The sequence below is a fragment of the Perca fluviatilis genome, chromosome 15 (genome assembly GCF_010015445.1).
Source record: "Perca fluviatilis chromosome 15, GENO_Pfluv_1.0, whole genome shotgun sequence".
Lineage (NCBI taxonomy): Eukaryota > Metazoa > Chordata > Actinopteri > Perciformes > Percidae > Perca > Perca fluviatilis.
Window position 1 is genome coordinate 37,548,006 of NC_053126.1, and position 21,348 is coordinate 37,569,353.

Below are 21,348 nucleotides of genomic sequence, written 5' to 3' on the forward strand. Positions count from 1 at the left end.
GTTTTTGTTCCTTTTAAAAGAAATCATTTTTGGCACTTTCTTTTGTGTCAGTTCGGCATCAGTTTGTATGTTAGTGTGTTGATGCATTTTTGTTGCTTTTACAAAAGTATTTTTTTTTTGCACTTTTTTAACTTTTGAGGCATTTTCTTTTATGTCAGTTAGTATGGTAGTGTGTGTGTTTTTTTTTTTTTTTACTTGTCTGTCACTTATTTGGACGTTTTTGTCACTTTTTTTATGCACTTTCTTTTAATGACAGTGTGTCATCAGTTTATATGTTAGTGTGTTGATGCTAACGGTTTAATGGACACTTGTCTTTATCTTCAGACAGCGGACCAGGAGGACCGGGAGGACTGTCCCAGGCACCGCGGGGGATAAGGAGACATTTCTCTCCGGCCTGTTGTCTCCATGGTTACCCGCTCACAGCCTTCCTCTCCCCGACATCTGTTCCAACATGGACCTTCAACAGGTGAGTCGCAGCTTAACCAGCCAGCGGTTAAGATTACTAGTACTAGTAATACAAGTATTCAGATTACAGTAAAAGTATTAATATCACTCTGGTACTCTCCACTCTGTTACAGTAAAAGTCCTGCAGTGAAAATGTTACTTCGGGAACACACACATACACACACACACACATACACACACACACAGACAGACACACACACAGACACACCACAGCGCTGTGCAGTAAGAACTGGCTACACCACAGATGTAAATGCTCTGGGTTGTTTACAGTAAGCAGTTTATATCATATCAAGGTTTAGCCTAAGTTACTGATGTTGAGTCCTCTAAATGACAATTTGAAGCAAAATTTCTTTAACCTCGCACTGGATGGTTTGTTGACACAGAACTATCTAACCAACTTAGTTATGACAATTATTTTAAACCAGGATTATTTAACATGATTACTCATTGACTTTTGGAAAGATGTTGCAATTAGTAAAGTTAAAATAACAGTGAAACAGTTAAACAAATCAACATTGAAAACACATTCAGCTGAGAGATTTCCCTTCAGAATTTTCCTGTTTGAACTTAATAAGAGTTTACTGTCAATGTTTTTGTCAATTACATTGTTTTTGTGATTGTTTGGAGTTTGATCAATTGCGCAGCCCTACAGTATGTGGCAGGTGATTGGATGAACCATCTATCACGTCTAACATTTTTGTTTTGAACGAACAATCACGGCCGTCATACACCTAAACTACTCTGTAGCTGCCAGAAGCTCCTCGCCAGACGCTGATTGCTGTTCGGACACAAACACATTGCTTGAAGGCTGACAAAAATTTATTTTTCGTGTGATAGGTGATCCCGCGATTCTCGCATGATTTGGTGATGCAGTGAGGAACCAGCTGCTGTGCAAGGTAAGTAACTTACCGTGTTACAGATGTGTTTTAGAAGTTTGCGAGAGCTTCGTGAAATGAAAGACAGACGGCGAGCTGTTGGACTGGTAAGTCAGTGTTTTCACCAGGTTAGTGGAAGACTTAAGTGCATGTGTTTTGCAGGGGTTTAGGGGGTCCTACCTCAAGAAAATGTTACATTTTTCAATAAAGTAGTGCAATTCCACATCATTTTGGACCATTATTATTACACTATGTGTGTGTCTAAAACGTAGGAAAAGATGGAGCATTAAAAAAAGTTAACGACAAAACTTTCTGAAAAAGTCAACTGGGGACCAACTAAATCATTAGAGTTAGGCAAAGTCATTTAGTGAGTCAGTTCATTTGGCTTCGGTGCTGCCTAAAGTAGCTTTACATTGGTAGGGAGACCCTGTAAGGTCATATTAGCTGGCGTGGGTTGTCTTGTGTTGCACTTGCTTGATGTTTGGCTGTTAGCACTCATAGCATAAAACAGAAACCTTAGATCACAGAACTGCACTGATAGATACATTCTGTGATTTAAAACATAAAATCACAACAAGTACTTTTTTGCCATAAACAAGAATATATAACACTTTTGTGAATTCCAGTTTATTTCCAAAATAATATATGTTACACAAAATAACAAAAAATGAATTGTGTTTTAACATCACTTTTAAAAACACTCTGTGTTTACTTGTAATGGTCTAAGTGAAAATGAATAGTATAATGTGAGGAGGTCCAAATGAAAATAAAGTCTTTCATTAAAAGAGAGAAATGAAAGAGAGAATACTAACTAAAATCTGCTTTTGTAAGTCCCTGACTTCAGCTTCTTCTAATGTCAGATAAGGTAAAAACGACCCCTGTACAACATCAGCTTTACCGTTCCCAGTACAGGTAATCTGCTGAAGTAGTGCTGAAATAATCCTGCTGCATGTCTGAAGATAAACTATCTTCACCACTGTGTGGAGAACATGGAGGAGTATTCAGCAGCATCCATTTCACAGTCCTCAGTGGGTTTAAAGTTTTAAAGCTTGTATTGTTTTTGGCGCCGTTGCTTCAAACTGCTCTCTTCTATTTCCTGCAGCGGAGTGGGGAGGGCCATTTAAAACTTACGGATCATGTGCATGTTAAGGGTCGTTTTGGCTGCGTTGGCAATTTTTCACAGAGCCTTGACATCATATGTGGGCGGTAATGTCAGTAAATTCAAGTCAAGTACAGACTGTCACATTACCATCAGGCATTGGCTTAAAATAAGTCACGTAAAACTACTAAAACAAGGACGTACCTACATCACGCAATTACTTGCATCATAGATTTAGGTCTGTTAAAACCTGTTAATTAAAAAAAAGTTACTGTTGGTTTCCTACGGGCAGTTTTGGTAATCTTACTTTAAAAAAGTAATTAGTTACAGTTACAAATTACTTCTCCCAAAAAGTAATTGAGTTAGTAACTCAGTTACCACATTGTAAAAGTAATTAGTTACTCAGCAAAGTAACTGTGGCGTTATTTTTATGTTCTATAACGCTATTACGTTCTACAACATCTTTAACGTCAAAGATGTTGCTGACCCGAAAAATTGAGCATTGCTTTGGGTTAGCAGCAGCAACAATTGTCGTGTTAGACACATGGTTGATGTGAGGGGCTTCATAAGATTGGAGTTGCTTGAGGCAGACGTGGATAAAGTCTTTTTTCCTGGGCATAGCGTACATGTTACATAAACATTCTTGCCTTTAATTTCAATGTGCCGGTACTCCAGTTCGAGAACGCTACCTTTGAATGTCCCTGGCTCGTTGCTATTGTCGCTGTCTTGTGTTTAGTGGTAGTCAGAGCGTGCAGTGAGACAGCGTGAGCAGGGCATCCGCCCACCCAGCCAATCATCACATTTGCAACGGTGTCATCATCCCCCCCCCTGCTCTCTCCAGGCAGCTGATGTGTAGCGAAAGCGCCACTTTACATTCTCAGTAACGATAACGGCGTTGCAACAATGGGAAAAGTAATTAATTAGATTACTCCGTTACTGAAAAAATAAAGCCGAAGTAACGCTGGTATACTTGAACGCCATTACTCCCAACACTGCCCACGGGACACAAACCCTGGTCTCCTGAGAGAAAGTCCTGTACATCATTGGCGCTCTTGTACTTTGTCAGCTCACTTTCTCCTTTTGCTCCTGCCATACTTACTATGGCTACTAGAGGTCGTCACCTAACAACATGCGTAAATATGTGTCGTTATAAGCTTCTTGCAGAGTCGATCTATACAGTTGTTTTCTGGGTGAGGACGGTCTGGCTTTGTTAATATCCAAATGATTTATTCAGTTACACGCCTAGGGTACACGGCCTACAGCAGTGATTCCCAAACTGGGGGGGCGCTTGAAAATATTAGTACTTACAAAAGAGGGGACCTGCAAAATAGTTTGGTAATCACTGGCCTACAGAGACACTGAGGATTTGAAATCACCCATATTGTCCCAAACAATTTGTCCTAACCCAAACCCAGGATAAAGAGGCTGAGTAAATGTGGTGTTGAAGGTGTAGAGGTGGATCAGTGAGACAGAGGAGACTCTGTAGAAGGACAGAGTGCCAGCAGCACAGTCCACAAACACTCCTACTCTGCCAGAGACAGAGGAGGAGGAGGGGAAGGAGGACGGGAAGGACAATTTTGTTTCTTTGTTGTTGTAGTAGACAAAGTAACAATCAGTGCAGTGACCGTTGGAGCAGTGCAGACTCCAGGACTTATCGTTCCCTCCAAACCTGCAGTGTTTACTGTTGCCTTTCCTTTGGATTCCTTTGTAAGTCACTGCAATGTCGACGTCTCCTCTCCACTTGACCTCCCAGTAACAGCGACCAGTCAATTCATTTTTACACAGCAGCTGAGGATAAAAGCTGTCAAATCTGTCTGGATGATCAGGATATGGCTGATACTCTGAACATATCACCTTCCTGTTGTTGTGAGACAGTTTGAGTTTTCTATCTGCTGTGTTTGGGTCCAGCTCCAATTCACAGGCATCTGATGGAGAAAAGATGCAAGTTCAGACTGGCACAATGTTTATAGTACGACTCACACTTTGGCCTTGATTTCGTCATTCTACATAGATTAAGTCAAAGATCCCATGAAGTTCGTCTGGAATCTTTTCCAAAAAATTCTGCTTTTGGAAAACTGGATATTCGGTGATGATCTCATGAAGCACTAGTAGGTTAAGATGAAAGTCCATCTCACAAATTAATTACAAATCTCGTAAAGATGATCACAGGTAAACCATGAGGTAGGGCACAGAGCAGAGAGGCAAAGCGCAGCAAGGGTATACATTAACATTGCTTTTGGCTTTCCCTGCGCCTTAAAAGGTCAGCAGCAACGATGACAGTTGAAATATTTTGAACTTTGAGCGAAGCACTCGGTGGCAATTTCGAGCATTGCACCACACCAAAGGTAGCGTTTCCTCCGAGTTGACTCCACTGCTTTCCACATAGGAAAACAATGACATAGCCAGCACAGGTCCATGTGTTGGTGGTTCATGTAGTTTTTAGTGCTTGTGTGATTACATGCAAAATCAATACAAAAACACCTGTGAGGTAAAGATGTATTCCCAACTTAATCTGTATACATTTCCCAAATAACTGAACATTTTCAATGGATTAAAGGGATACTTTGCTGAGTTTGATCCTGCTCTGGGGTGTCATGGGAGTGTGGGCAGTGCAAAACAGAACAAAATCTAATCTAATCTTAATCTAAACACACTGCCCACATTCCCATGACAGAGTTGGTAAAAAATCAGCTAAGTATCCCTTTAACACTAGAACGGCCATGTCAAAATTACCATTTTGAAATTTATATGTGTAATAACTTTGCTGAATAAAAAAATACAATCCTGCTGGTACCTGACTTTTCCTAAAAGAGTCTATATTTTCATTTAAAATGTTTTATATACATTACACAAAAGGCAAAGAAAATACAATCACTTTTACCTATTTTGGCCATACACGCTCATATTGACCGCTCAGATTTTCCCGGTATTGTTTTTAATCTTTCGTGAGGTTGAAGCTGCATCTTGGTTGCTTAGTAACTATCATAGTCTCCATCAGAGAAACGAAACTAGCGGTCTCAAGTAACAAGTGTGGGCATCACCGATGGGCCGAAGGCAAAGCCAGAGTCGGTAACGTAGGCTACTACAATAAATATGGAGTGGATGGACTCTGTTCTGCGCTCGCTCTGTGAAAGGTGCGGTACACGTAGATGGCCGGTAGCTGTCTACGAGTTCATATAACTTTATACATGCTACAACTGGCTGGAATAATTGCACACATCCTCTCCAAGGAGTGCACCAGAAGTAAAATTGCCCGGAGGAAGTTCATGCAGCAACTGGCAGAGGAGCTGAGAGTGGAGTTTATGGAGGAAAAAAGGGCAGTGGCGCACGGTCCGAGCAGCGCTGCGCACCACAGCAGACACCAAAACGGAGGCGGTGCCAGGTTAGGTTAGGTTATAGCTAAATGTTCAAATAAGATACTTTTAATTGTTATTTGGCTGTTATGAGTTAAGTTGAATGAATTTCCATACCATATTTTTCAGGATATGAATGGATGAAATAATTACGGTTTCCTATGCCATGATATGAATTATTTAAACACATATTACTACTGAAATGTATAATTAATAGTATAGTTAGAATGTACATTTTGGTGTTATTACATTTTTCTAAAGATATCCCAACACAATACATGCATTAATATCGCAATTAGGTATTTATCATGAGAGATAGGCCTAACAGAGTTTGGAATCTGGCGGTCAAAATGACTGCTCACGGCAATTCTAGTAGTTATGGTATTCCGGCACTTCTAGTGTTAACTATCATATATATTCACAGTAGGATTTTAGTGAACACATTTAATTATTTATAAATTACTGAATAAATAGATGTTCTATCTACCCAGATGAACATGTGCTGTTTTTTCAGATGAATCAAACCTAATAAAAACACTTACACTTCCTCACCCCAGGTTTCAGCCTCTGCTCTCCACCATGGTCCATCCTGAGGACGAAACACAGTCAGACACATTTTCATTTTTAGTCTGACGTATAACTGCATTGTATCTAAAATTGGCAATTATGTTTTCAGTAGTGCTGTCAAACGATTAAAATATTTAATTGCGATTAATCGCATTAATGTCATAGTTCACTCACAATTAATTGCAATTAATCACACATTTTTATCTATTCTAAATGTCCCTTGATTTCTTTTTGTCCCATTATATTTTTTCGTTTTAATGCTCTTATCAACATGGAAAAGTGGATCGGCTTGCTTTGTGCAAATGTTTTTTTTATTGAAAACAACATTGGCATATACGTAGTTTTCAATTTCACACTAACATTCTCACTTGGAACTAATAATCTGTCACATAATGTAACACTGTTACCTCCATTTTCCACTGCAGATAGTACTGCCTCATGCCTGAGGTGAGCGTGGCTGGTCGTCATAGCGATTATGGTTTCCCCCGACTCATTTCCTGGTTTTCTTTCTCCATAACCAACGTAAAATCAAGGAGAGGGTTAACTTTTTCTGCTACAGGTTTCCCACCGTGGTCAGAAAGAACAGAGGAGACACTTTGTTTCTCTCACTGACTGTAGAGTCACTACTCGCGCCGAAGCTAATCGCCGTGACGAGCCTACTAGCTACTAGAGGTGTGAATCTTCACTGGTCTCCCGATTCGATTACGATTATCAGGTCTTCAATTCGATATCTCGATGCAGCACGATGCATCACCATTTTCTATTAAAGCCATATAGGATATTTGACTTGACAAACTTGCATTGTCAAGTGCATTGCCCAAGCTGCAATACGTAACTTTAGACTGGAATGATGAAGTGTTTGGGTTCATTTCTTTAAAGTAGCTACCATGAAGGTTTACCTATTTTTGTCATATACCGCCATACTTTTAACCAAAAAATATATTGTGCTGTATTGGAATAACTGACCTCAGACAACTCTTTAACAACAAAGGTACTGCTTACTGAACAATAACTTAAATGTATAAATAACATTTAGCCGTTAGATTGAATAACAAAAAAAAAATAACCCAAATCACACCCTTCAAATAGGCTAACTGCAATATTTCTTCAAATGATATTACACACAACTAGCTACCCCTTTACCCGTTTCTCTATCAGTTTCCACTTAAAACACTCCAGCTACACAAAATGATTCCTCCCCTACAGCATTTCAATGTAAAACTTACTCAAACCCTATTAAACCACTGCATTAACACAAACCTACCCACACACACACACACACACGCCGAGAGGAGAAAAAAAAAAGAAAAAGTTGTGGGCTCATCTGGACGTGCAGCAGCCAGCAGGACGTTATCTTCTTCAGTGAAGCAAACACACAGAAATCCAACTTACAGTTAGCTGTTAGTCCAAGAAACACAGCTCAAACACGAAAACCAGTCACCAACCACGGCAAAGTCCTCCTCAGCAGGGAAACATGCTGTCGTCCTCTCCAGTCCAAAATCAGCGTCCTCCGAACCAGCAACTCTCCGCCGTTAGCTCCAACTTTAGCTAGCTAGCTAGTCCGTTAGCTCCAACTTTAGCCAGGCACACTAGCACAACGTTTGTTCTAAAACACTGCTGTTAGACAGGTGCCGTAGTGCCGTAGTTTAGCTACACCTCTTCAGCTTCGTTATTCCACTTAGATCGTTTCCAAGCTAACTATTCTAGTGTCACTCGATGTTTCTCAGTGTTTTCTTTCCTCTTCTCGATTTGCGATCCTCTCCACTCTCCCGTGTCTCCGCTCAGCCTTTTTGTATGTGTGTGTCTGTGTTTGTTTGTTTGTGTGTCTGCCTGTCTCCGTCTGTCTGTGTGTGTGTCTGTGTTTGTTTGTTTGTGTGTGTGCCTGTCTCCGTCTGTCTGTGTGTGTGTGAAACGGGTTAGCTAGGCTACTGAGTGTTATTTTTCATTTGAATTTTTATGCCGCGTGGCCATAGTGGGATTCGTAATTTTGCTTCCAGTCTAGTTAGATCCGAAAGAACGTTAATCCTTCTTTAACTGTCTATGCGTTAATCGCACGATAAAAAAATTGTCGGCGTTAAAATGGGTTTGCATTAACGCCGTTAATAACGCGTTAAACTGACAGCCCTAGTTTGCCCTAGTGCCCTAGTGCCAGCCTGGCAACCGCTTTTAAGTTAGTGTTGAACCCTGCATATACTTTTGCAATTACTTTCTTGGCACTAGGGTTGGGTACCGAAACGCTGTGCTAATAGTGCCTTAACAATCGGTATCTACCGGACCGAACAGTAACGCGGATTTCAGTGCCTCATTTCGGTGCTACTGAAATGCCAGCGCTGCCCTCTGATGCTCCGAAACAAACGTTAGAGGCAACAGAAGCATTGCTGCATGTGACGCTAGTTAATATAATACACTTGGCAGCAGGTAACGTTAGCCTACCGTTAACTAGCAGCTGGATTAAAAATGCTGACAGCTAACGTTAATGGTGTGACTGTATTTCACTGTACAGGTTTCCAACACCGAGACGTAACAGTCTGCAGCTGCCGTTGTCTGAAAAACAACACAGACGGTGCGTTCACTTGAAACTCGCCTCACCAGCCTCGTGGTGCATTCAAAGTTATTGTAAAATAACTTTTTTACATCTAGTGGTTGTTTTTGTCATTTGCCAGCAATTTTCTGGCCTTAGCAATAAACAAACTGTTCTTAAATGTCGCCAACTGTCCTTGTGTGCTCCTTTTTTTTTTTTTCTTTTTTTTTTATATATACATATTTTTTTAAAAGCTTTTTAAAAGTATCGGTTTAGGCACTGTTTTAAAAGTATTGTTTTAGCACCGTTATCGGAAAAAACCCAAACGATGCCCAACCCTACTTGGCACACATTACTGAAATTTTTAAATCTTCCTTTCAGGAGATGGTCACTTTGGTTGTAAAATGTGTTTGTTCCCAACTGTGTTGGGAAATAACAGCATGTACAGTATGTAGGAAATAAACAAACAAGCAATAAATGATATAAGCAATTTATCTTGCAGTTTAACACCATTTAACATCAGGGTAAGCTTTTGTTGCATCTCCAACCCTACATGTGCCCCGTATAGGGCTGAACAATTAATTGCAATTTTATCGAAATCACATTATGGACTACTGCGATAGCCAAATCGCAGGGGTGCGCAACATTTGTTAAAGGCAAAATATGTCAAACCATTCTGAATAAAGTTTTGTAGTGTGGCAGAGACATCCCATCCAACACACTATAATTATCTTAATTTAAATATTTATCAATGAAAATGAGTGGTACAAAATGATGAATCCCTCCAATATTGTTAATAATATTGCAATCGCAATGTCAATATTTTCCTTATATCATCCAGCCCTAGTCCAGCCTGTTCTCAGCTCATACCTGACAGTGTCCAGTCTCCAGTTTGGATCCTTGAGTCCATCAGATATCAGCATAACTCCAGAGTCTCCTGGATGATTGAAGTTCAGGTCCAGCTCTCTCAGATGGGAGGGGTTGGAGTTCAGAGCTGAAGCCAAAAAAGCACAGCCTTCCTCTGTGACCAGACACCCTGACAGCCTGAATCATCATATATAAATAGTTTTCGGTTTTACTGTTGCAGACACAAACAACTGATCTGGCTGTGGAAGTACTTGTATTGTCATTTTATACAATTCTAAGTACGTTTCCATATCAGTTAACATGACTTCACAATGAAGGCATACCCAACATTCATTCATGTAATAATAAACAAAGTGACAACAACTAACCCTAACCACTATTAATGACAAAGCCCTATCCATCCCATACAACATGATAGTTAATCAATCAAAGTTTGTGAATTCTGGTCAGAATCATTTTACGGTTGCTTTGCGCTTCTTTTGTTAATGATTTTTACTGATAAACAGCATTCAGAGCTGAATTTTAACATTTGCAGAAGAAAAACATAAAAGATGACCTGAGATTTTCCAGCATACAGTGTGGACTTGCCAATCCAACTGAGAGCAGCTTCACTCCTGAATCTTGCAGGTCGTTGTTACTCAGGTCCAGCTCTCTCAGACTAGAGGACTCAGAGCTGAGAACTGAGGACAGAGCTTCACAGCTTCTCTCTGTCAGATCACAGCCACTCAGCCTGAAGAGGGGAAGAGATGAAGCATCACATTTTACCCTTTTTAAAAGGGCTCATATTATGCTCATTTTCAGGTTCATAATCGTATTTAGAGGTTGTACCAGAATAGGTTTATGTGGTTTAATTTTCAGAAAACACCATACATTTGTTGTACTGCACATTACTGCAGCTCCTCTTTTCACCCGTGTGTTGCACTCTCATTTTTAGCTACAGAGTGAGGCATCTTACTTCTCTACCATCTTTTTTGGGAGTCGCAAATGCGCAGTAAGTACTGCTAGCTAGTCAGTTGCAGAGCATTAGGGAGTGCCATGCTAGCAGCTAGGCAAGCATTATAATGTGTTACAAAATGATGCACGTTTGTCTCTGAAGTAAAGGCTGGACTACAATAGAGCTGTTTGGAGTAGTTTGTTAACCCCTTTGGGGTGGACTTTGGGCTTTTTCACTTTGTAAACCTATAACGTGCACAAAAAAGATATATAACACAATAAAGGAAAGGGGAAAAGCCAAAAACCATACTATGAGCACTTTAAAGCTATAGTGCATAGTTTCTGTCTCCACCATGAGGAAGTAATGACAACACTGTTGGTGCATCCCCATGATACAAGCCTTCCGTGATCACGCACCAACCCTAATTTCTTTATTCAATTACATATTCATACAACCTCCGGCCGGTTTGGGGACCACTGTGTGCTTTTCTTTGACTGTTGTGTTTTTAGGACTGTCTTTTTGGTTCAAATTTGTTTATTATATCGAGGGGCTCTCCATCTCCGTACATTACATTCGGTGACAACATATTTCTTGAATGCTTGGCAGTTGTTTGATGACTCTGCTGTGTTTATCACCATCATCTTAGAATTGGCATTAAAATTTCGAATTTATTTTTAACAGGCTTGTTTGGGATGCTACCGTGTCTCTGTTTTTCAGCCCCTTGGCTCTCTTGGCAGTATGGATTCAAGGCTGGAGTGAAATTATTATTTAGTTATTTTGGCCATTTTGTTTTACTTTTTTGGAAGTATTTCCCATGTCACAAACTACTGAGAGTGACTTGTGTGTTTTGGATGTTATTGTCATAATGTTGGTGATGTGCCGGTGGTTTTGTCCCTGTTCTCTGCACAGATATGAATCCTGCCTGTCTGCATTAATACACGGCTCTCTGAAGCTCTGTGCAACGAAAAGTGTCTTTGGCACAGCAGTAAATGTAACCTTATATTTTTTAATTTATAGAATGTATCGAAAATCATAACACACATATCGACATTGGGCGGAGAAAAGTATGCCCTTTGGCACACAGACAAAGACTGCAGGCGCCACTTTTTTGGTAATTCTCTGGGTCCCTATTCAACTGTGACTAAATCCAGCTTTGGCAATTTCAATATGATCTGTGTCATGTAATGAATTACATTGATTGTATACGTGTATCCAGATATGTGTGCACGTACAGAGCTTTGTTGGAGGCTTTGACAACTGGCAGCAGCCTCAGAAGAGCTTCTTCTGAAGCAGAGTATTTCTTCAGGTCGAACACATCCAGATGGTTCTCCGATGACAGTAAGATGAAGACCACTGCTGACCACTGAGCAGGAGACAGTTTATCTGTGGAGAGACTTATTGATCTCAGGTAAATTTGGATCTCTTCCTCTAAAGAACAATCATTCAGTTCATTCAGACAGTGGAACAGGTTGATGCATCTGTCTGGAGACAGGTTCTTTCTGATCTTCTTCTTGATGTACTTTATTGTTTTCTGGTTGTTCTCTGGGCTACTTCCTAGGGGTGTCAGGCGTTCTTGTAGGAAACTCTGAGGGGTCTGCTGTGAAAGACCCAGAAGGAACCGGAGGAACAAGTCAAGGTGTCCATTTGGGCTCTGTAAGGCCTTGTTCACTGCAATTTTGTGGACATTTGCTTTAGAGGATTTGCCGAAACACATCCACAGACTTTTGACTCTCAGCGATTTGTTCACATGAACAGCAGCAAGAAACTCCTGAGTGCTCAAGTGAGCAAAGAAGAATATCTGCTGGTCCTCATTGTTCCTCTGCCCACACACCTGCTTGAAGATCTCTGGTAATACTTTTGAGTACTTTGAGGCTGCTATGATATCAATTCCACTGTGGTTCAGGTCTTCCTCATCAAAGACTGTGTTGCCTTTCAGAAGCTGGTGAAAAGCTAGTTTTGCCAATGACTTAATATACTGAATGCACTTTTCTGGGCCATACTTCTCCTTTTTCTGGTTGAATTGAACCACCAGGAAGTGGATGTACATCTCAGTCAGGGTCTTGGGCAGCTCTCCTCCCTCTCTGGTCTTCAACACGTCCTCCAGAACTGTAGCAGTAATCCAGCAGAAGACTGGGATGTGGCACATGATGTGGAGGCTTCGTGATCTCTTGATGTGGGAGATGACTCTGCTGGCCTGCTCCTCATCTCTGAATCTCTTCCTGAAGTACTCCTCCTTCTGTCGGTCAGTAAACCCTTTGACCTCTTTCACCATGTCAACACACTCAGGAGGGATCTGATTGGCTGCTGCGGGTTGTGTGGTTATCCAGAGGCGAGCAGAGGGAAGCAGATTCCCCCTGATGAGGTTTGTCAGCAGCACATCCACTGTGGTTGACTTTGTCACATCAACGTACTCTGTTGTTTTGTCCAATAAATCTAGCCGAAGGAGGCTGTCATCCAGTCCATCAAACACAAACAGAAGTTTGAATTCACTTTTGTCAAAGTTGGAGTTTCTTGAATTCTGTAGAGTTGTGAAGATGTCGTTAAGAGTCTCCTCCTTAATGACATTGGCTTCTGGGATACATGTGTGAATTAGCTCTGCCAAACGAAACCTTTTTCCACTCCACAATTTCAGCTGCTGGACAGTGAAGGGGAATATTAGATGCAAATCTTGATTGGCTCTTTTTTCAGCCCAGTCCAACAAAAACTTCTGCACAATGAATGATTTGCCAATGCCTGCAATCCCATTGGTCAGAACTGTTCTCATGGGTTTTCCCTCTGTGCCGGTGTCCATCACGAACACCTCTGGGTTCATGTCACGCAAAAGTTCCTTGTGTTGCTTCTCTATCCACCTGTCTTGTGCACAAATGAACATGTTCTGGAGGTCAGACTGCAGTGTGATCTTCTGCAATGTGTTTGCTTGTGGAGGCTGTAATACTGGCACCATCACATCTGTGAAGAGAAAAGTAAGATTCATGAACAATATGAATTATGAAACCATCTTTTTCTTAGCTGTCAACACTGAGCAGATTTTTTATCAGTTTTTATATTCATGGATCTACAAAACACAACAATCCAAGAACTGCAAATCAATACATTTGCTGTAATACCTTTAGCCTGTCATTTTAGACTCTTATGATCCACTTTGTCAAATGCTGCACTCAGGTAGAAGTAGGACTGGGTTTAGACAACCTGTTTTCTATTTTGACCTTCTAAATAAATTATTGCTTGCGTAATGGTCAGTAGGCGGGATTGTCTCAAAAAAAATCTATTTTGACCTGAAGTCAGTGTGCAAGTGTTAGCTTTTCCATCCAATGAAAATCTAGAAAAAACATATAGAATAAAGCTAGCAGGCTTTGAGGTTTTAGTTGATAGGGATTAACACTTGCTGGTTAAAACTCATGGCAGATTATATCAGCTGTAGCTAATTAACATTAACTCTGTAGTGGCTGACTAATGTGCCCTACACAGCCAGTAACTCGACTGCGTTTTTGTTTTCAAAGTGGCGAATCTAAACTAAAGAAAATATCTTGCTATATGTACAATTTTGTTTGTACATTTTGCTTCTTGTGAATGATACAATTTCTAGCATGACTTGTATGTGTAAATTATTAATAAACATATTAGTAAGAGTTCTTACAGACGTCTAATTTGACAGACAGCATTGCAAGCTACTACACCCAGCACAAATTTTGACATTGTATATTCTTCATGAAAGAAAGCTGACAAGAACTTCCTTCAAACCTTCAGTTTGCCTGCTGACGGTTGGTAGTTCAGAAAGAGAAGCAGCCTGTGGATGAGCAGATGAAGCTGCTTTCTTCTTTGAAGTCTCTTCAATATCATCAACATCCACTGAGAAAGAAATGCAATAGGTCACAACATTACAGCTGTTACTATTACAGCAATACTGTAAGACAACTTTATATTTGTTAAACAGCATATTTTAAACATGGTTTTAAATCTGAAAAGTGACCTACACAGTTTTAATTCTATATCAAAACTGTTCCACAAGTTAAACCCTTTTACTGATGATATACCCATGTTCTTCATTCTCCTTAGTTTATACCTTCTGTAGTTTCAAACTTCTTCCTACTGTTAGGGAGCAAATTCTTGTGTGATTTATATTATTACCTTCAGGTTCTGGGTCGGTGTTTGACAAACCCTCCACAAGATCGTTCCTCCTCATCTTCTTTAAAACCTTGTTGGTCACGTCCACACACTGATGGCTGTAGGTCTGCAACATCAAATCCACAGCGTCCAACCGGTCTGCATTCTCTAGTCGACTCTTTGAGTTTTTTGTCTCTTCAATATCATCAACTTTCACTGGGGAATAAATTCAATAGTTCACATTATACTTTTACTATACTGATCACATATTTATTGCTTATGATGTTGTGACATTCATGGCTTATATATACTCTGTTAGGGGAGACACTGTGGGGACATTTTTTTTATATATTCACAGATGTTGGGCTCTTTATGTTCCACAACATGTCATCTCTCAGACTGGTGGAAAGGAATTTTTTATTTTTGTACATCATGTTTATTAGTGTCTGTAGATTTCTCCTAAACTCGCCATGTGTTAGCATCAGATAATGCCTAATTTTGTCTGTGACAGTTGTGTAATTATTTAATTTTAAATGTAGGTTGATTTTTTAAATGTATCATTGTATATATATTTTGTTGATCAGTTCATTGGTTGAAGGTTTGATCTCCCACATTACTAAAGTGTCGCTGAACCCTCACCTGCTCCAGATGTTGCAACTGCTGACTGACCTGCAGAACATAGAAATAGTTATTGATTTAGTCATTTCTACAATCTGTTGTTTTTCCTTGACAGACCTTAGTAATAATAACACTAGTATTAGTAATTTATTTCTGTCCATATCAGGAATACGCCTATAAATAGACAAATACATAACAAAGGCATTTGATTTCACAGGAATAAAAGACATGAGTAAAAAATAAAAGAAAAGAATTGACTGAAAACGTGTGAAGCATTAGCCTAATACACCTACCCTTATTACAAAACATATTATTTTAGACACTACTACAGTAGTTTAAGTACAAAAACAAAACAGAGCAATACATATTTCTTACAAAACAAAGAAAAACAACAAAACGATCAAGACAACTCTATATTTGTTAAACAGCATATTTTGAACATGGTTTTAAATTTGAAAAGTGACCTACACAGTTTTAATTGTATATCAAAACTGTTCCACAAGTTAAACCCTTTTACTGATGATATACCCATGTTCTTCTTTCTCCTTAGTTTATACCTACTCTAGTTTAAAAACCCTGATACTGTAAGGGAGCAAATTCTTGTGTGATTTTATATTATTACCTTCAGGTTCTGGGTCGGTGATTGACAAACCCTCCACGAGATCATTCCTCCTCATCTTCTTTAAAACCTTGTTGGCCACGTCCACACACTGATGGCTGTAGGTCTGCAACATCAAATCCACAGCTTCTGGCTGGTCTGTGTTCTCTAGTCGACTCTTTGAGTTCTTTGTCTCTTCAAAATCATCGACTTCCACTGAGAAATAAATTCAATAGTTCACATTTAACTTTTACTGTACAAATCACATATTTATTGCTTACGATGTTTTGACATTCATTCGTTATTTACACTCTGTTAGGGGAGACAGTGCGGGGAAATTTTGTTTCTATTTACAGATTTTGGGCTCTTTATCTTCCATAACATGTCATCGCTCAGACTGGTGGAAAGAAAACTTTTATTTTACTACACTATGGGCTAGATTTATCAAGCCGTCTGCGCCTGTTTCCAGGCGCTAATTGGTCGCAAAGACGGACGTAACCGATGCGGGCTATTTACAAACAGGGCGCACTTGGGTAAAATGGCAGATTGTCTGCCACATGAGCGAGAAGAGACAAGTTGCGCTGTCAATATGCGTTCGTGGGAGGGTCGTGGGGAAAGTGGGAGTTCCACCCAAAAAGGTGGGAGGATAAGCGCAAAGTGCACCTAATTATATATTCCGTGGTATTTACAAAGACTGTCAGTAAGAGCGCGCCTCTATTCTGCGGGAGAAATTCTCCGCCTCTTTAAAGCAGGTCTAAACCAGCCGCAGTCGAGTTTCCTCGTAGACCTTTATATGCCGCTGGTGAAATGGCAACAGTAATTTGAGCAAGACGAAGACATAGGTGAGGCTGAAAATATTTTTAACACAAGAATCGCACTTTGTCAGTGAACACAACATCATTCAGCGTTACAGATCAAGCAGCCGTGCAATATTAGAGTTACTGGAAGAAATCAAAGATGACATTGAATCTCCCACTCAGCGTTCACATCCCATTCCAGCAGTTGTTAAACTCCTCGCTACATTACAAATATTGGCATCAGGATCATTTCAAACAGTCATAGCATCAGCAGTGGGAATATCACAGTCTGCACTCAGCCATATCATAGCACAAGTATCGCTTTACAGTGCAATTTACGTATAGTGGGCGGAGAAAGACGCTGATTGCCTGATGGGTGTCAGGGTTGATAAATACTACGCAAAATGTGGAAGCATAGCGTGCGCTATTACCGAACTCGCATAAGCAGATGCAGCGCAAACTGCGCTAGTGTTAGTAAATTAGGCCCTATGTCTACTATGTACACTATGTCTATTAGTGTCTGTAGATTTCTCCTAAATGTTAGCATCAGATAATGCCTAATTTTGTCTGTGACAGCTGTAGTCTAATTTATCAACTATAATATCATCCTATATGTAATATTTCGGTGAGCAGTTCATTGGTTGAAGGTTTGATCTCCAACATTACTAAAGTGTCGTTGAACCCTCACCTGCTCCAGATGTTGCAGCTGCTGACTGACCTGCAGAACATAGAAATAGTTATTGATTTAGTCATTTCTGACACTGACTGTATACTGTGCCTGTTTTCCTTGACTGACCTTAATAATAATATTTGTACTTATTTATGTAGGTCCATATCAGGAACACATATAAATAGATGAATAGATAACATTTAAACAGGCATTTGATTTCAAAGGCAAGAAAAGACTTAAATATATAAACACTAGTTGAAGTACAAGAACAAATCAAAACAAAGTGATAAACATTTCTTACAAAAAACAAAACGTAAACGTAAATTCAGAACAAAAAAATGATCAAGAGGACCCCTTGTTTAACACCATGTTATCAATTTGAAAAACACAAACTACAAATTTCTAATTCTATATTAAAACTGTCCAACAAGTTAACCCCTTTTACAGACGATATACTCATGCTCTTTATTCATTTTATTCATGCCTATTCCCCTTGGTTTATACCTACTGTAGTTTCAAACTTCATACTGATAGGGAGCAAATTCTTGTGTGATTTATATTATTACCTTCAGGTTCTGGGTCGGTGATTGACAAACTCTCCACGAGATCATTCCTCCTCATCCTCTTTAAAACCTTCTTGGCCACGTCCACACACACATGGCTGTAGGTCTGCACCATCAGGTCCACAGTGTCCGGCCGGTCTGCGTTCTCTAGTCGACTCTTTGGGATGGGGGGGAAGTCCTTCAGGAAGTCAGGCTGCTGTAGGTACCACTTGAAGTTTTTCAGCTCTTTATCTCCCAAATCCTCCAAAGTTTCCAGCAGCTCTAACGCGGTCGCCATAGTTTCTCCCTGCTGAAGTCAGAGGAAATCTTCTGCTCCGAGGAGAATTAGGGATTTCATCATCACTTTAGTACCTGTGGGTGTTGAGAACAAGATCAGGCAATAGGTCATATATGTGACGTTTGACAGTTGGCGGTTTGTTGTCTGTTGGCTTTTACAGCACAGAACACATATTACAAAAAGAACACAAAAAAATATTCAAATAAGATGAACATGCCTTGAGAGACGGAGTTATCAATTTTACCAATCAATAACACCATGTGCCAATAAAACAAAAATAATAACTAAAATAAAATCAGACAGATCATTTTTCCATTACATCCAAAAAGGTGCCCCACACTCTGTGCAGCCATTTTTTTTGGCCTTTATTGACAGGACAGCTGAAGACATGAAAGGGGAGAGAGAGGGGGAACGACATGCAGCAAAGGGCCGCGGGTCGGAGTCAAACCCTGGCCCGCTGCGTCGAGGAGTAAACCTCTATATATGGGCGCCTGCTCTACCAACTGAGCTATCCAGGCACCCCAAATGAAGTCATTTTTGTCATCCACTCAATCCATTCCTTAACACAACAGCTATGCTTTGTTTTAAAATGGAGTCAGGTGCAGTGCTCACTCCACAGAAAATGCTACATTACATCACTTCCTGCTAATTCACGGAGAACAACAAGGGCAAAACAGCTCACAGGCACAACTAGTTCAGCTAAAACTGAATTGCTGTTACAGACATGAACTAACCATAGACCCATTTATGGACTCACAGCAGTGCAACACTCAATGATTGCAAGGGAAACAAAGTGGATATTTAGTGTTATTTTTGGTAATTATAGGAGAAACACTCAAGTCACCACAATGCAGCCGTCGCAGCTTCAGGGGCTGTGGTTTCCAAGTGGGCTGGAAAACAATGGACGCCAAAAATGTACAAATAAGTCAACACGTTAAAAACAAACATCAAAAATCAGACCGACTATGAATATTGTCGGAATATTGTCCATATTGTGACAAATATTTATACAAACTAACCTTTTAATGGCATAATGAATCAATGATTAGTATGTAGTCCAGCTGTACCTGTAGTTGCTGATCTCTGCTGCTCTGCTTCGTGCATCTTGTTTCAGGAAGTTGCCAAACAGAGACTGTACACGTTAACCACATCCGTCAGCACGGCTGAAAGCCCAGAGTAAAAACTACAGATTCAAGGCTCAGTTGCACTCCACTTCATCAGTTACACCAAACTTTCCACTTTCATTCCTATCTAGCCTATATTCTCACGCTTTTCACCAAGGGCTTTGTTCAGATAGCATTCACAGCCTGATTAAAATCACATTTAATTCATAAAAACATGGAGCAAATGGATTTATTATGGCGCTTTACAGCATTTTCTGATTTACTGAGTGATAAAAAGAGAAATCCAAACCCCCCTGTTTAAAAACCTTTGACTCTAATATGTCCACAAAATGAAACAAGAATTGTTAAAGATCAAAACCACAAGATTTAAGCAATAAGCAGATTTAAGCAGGATAAAATCTGGGTCGGGAAAGTGAAAGAACAGCGCTTGTCCCTCCCTCATTACCACCACTGAGGTGCCCTTTAGCAAGGCCCTTAACCTTAACCCCAACCGCTCCTGTGGAGCTGCTCAGTGGCCAGCAGACCAGACTGTGGTTGTACTGGGCAGCTTCCAGGTATGAATGTGGAACTGTGTGAATGTGATCAGGGTGTTCCTGCAAAAGAGAGGCTGCCTCTCAGTGAATGTCCCATGAATAAATAAAGGTTAAATAATATAAATAAATATAAAATCATTAAAATGAGCTCCTGGTACTGAAGTAAAGGATCTGAGTACCACCACAAATTATCAGCTTGTTGATCTTGATACTGGCACGAATGTTTCTGAAAAGAGAGAACACAATCTTTCAACACAATCTGTTTCACAACAGTTACCGGTTATCCTGTTAGGCATCAGCCTTGTCATACTTGTTTTGACAGGGAAAGTGCAGAGATGGTTTTTCATCTGAAGCTTGGCGAAGATTAATCACTTAGCGGTCAACTATTAAATTAACTAACTACAAACTACCAACATTAAATGAGTTGGAGTCATTTTTCATGACAAATAGTCTGATTCCAGAATATTTTTCATTATTCTATAGCCTGTAGGTTTCCCAGAGTTCAGTCTGACTGTCTAAAACCAAAATATATTCAGTTGAAAAACATAAAACAGATTTTTGATGAGATGCTTGTTGATCTTTATACTGGCTCGAGTGAAAACAGTTCATGTACAGTTCAGTTTGTTTTCTGAAGAAAGTTTAATTTCTTTGTGAAAGTAGATGAAAAATAAATCCATAAATCAAATTTATTAGAACAAAACAGAACAAAACTCTTCTGTAAATGTTGGCAGAGCTGATCCAGGATCAGTTCTGTGCTCCATTCTACTGTAGTCTACTGAGTCTACATCTCAGAGAGAAATATTCTACTTTTTACTGCACTACATTTATCTGACAGCTTAAGGTTGTTTTCACACCTGTAGTTTGTTTGCTCTGGTTTTAGTCAGTTGATGAGTTTGTAAACTTGGAGCATTTTCCCTTTGGTTCAATTTAGTTTTACATGGAGAAAAATCCAAGCGACCCAAAATGCATCACTACAAACCACGCAAGAGCCTTCCCTCCTCTTATTGGTCGGATGTCTTTGGGGCGGGAGCAAGAGAGTAAATACAGCTCATTTTATTTCAGTCATTTTCCACACATTGTTCCTACATCTGTTCTGGTCACCGAGACTTCTCTCTGCTCTGCCAGCGTTGGTCTCTAACTTTAGCGGCGGCTGGTGTTACCACGGAGATGTGAGTGACAGCGAGCTTGACCTCAGTCTGTTTCTTTGAGAGAAATATTGAAGCTGCTACAGTTTGCTGCTCTGCTGCATCGCAGATCGCAATCACACCTGACTACAGGAGCTGTTTAACTAAGACTTGTTGGGTGTGTTTGAGGTCAGATCACCTTCTCACCACAAACCAACCGCTCCAGAGTTCAAAAGCTCGCCAAAACCACCTCATGAAG

The 21,348-nt window shown here is 40.0% G+C and overlaps 1 protein-coding gene across 3 annotated transcripts; it reads right to left on the bottom strand.

Moving 5' to 3' along the window:
* Positions 1–3,269: 3,269 nt before the first annotated feature.
* Positions 3,270–19,410, bottom strand: LOC120575254 (protein NLRC3-like). Of its 3 annotated transcripts, none has more exons than XM_039825968.1 (13): positions 19,376–19,410; positions 19,153–19,198; positions 18,035–18,382; positions 17,487–17,516; positions 16,026–16,217; positions 15,425–15,454; positions 14,810–15,001; positions 14,423–14,530; positions 11,914–13,630; positions 10,304–10,477; positions 9,751–9,924; positions 6,335–6,381; positions 3,270–4,364 (listed from the first exon to the last, which is right to left on the bottom strand). In XM_039825968.1, the coding sequence occupies exons 3-13, from the start codon at positions 18,306–18,308 to the stop codon at positions 3,787–3,789; spliced, it is 3,516 nt and encodes a 1,171-aa protein (XP_039681902.1). In that variant the 5' UTR covers positions 18,309–18,382; positions 19,153–19,198; positions 19,376–19,410; the 3' UTR covers positions 3,270–3,786. The 3 variants fall into 3 exon arrangements, with proteins under 3 accessions (XP_039681902.1, XP_039681901.1, XP_039681903.1); XM_039825967.1 differs by having other exon boundaries at positions 19,328–19,408; XM_039825969.1 differs by lacking the exons at positions 15,425–15,454; positions 16,026–16,217 and having other exon boundaries at positions 19,328–19,408.
* Positions 19,411–21,348: the final 1,938 nt, after the last annotated feature.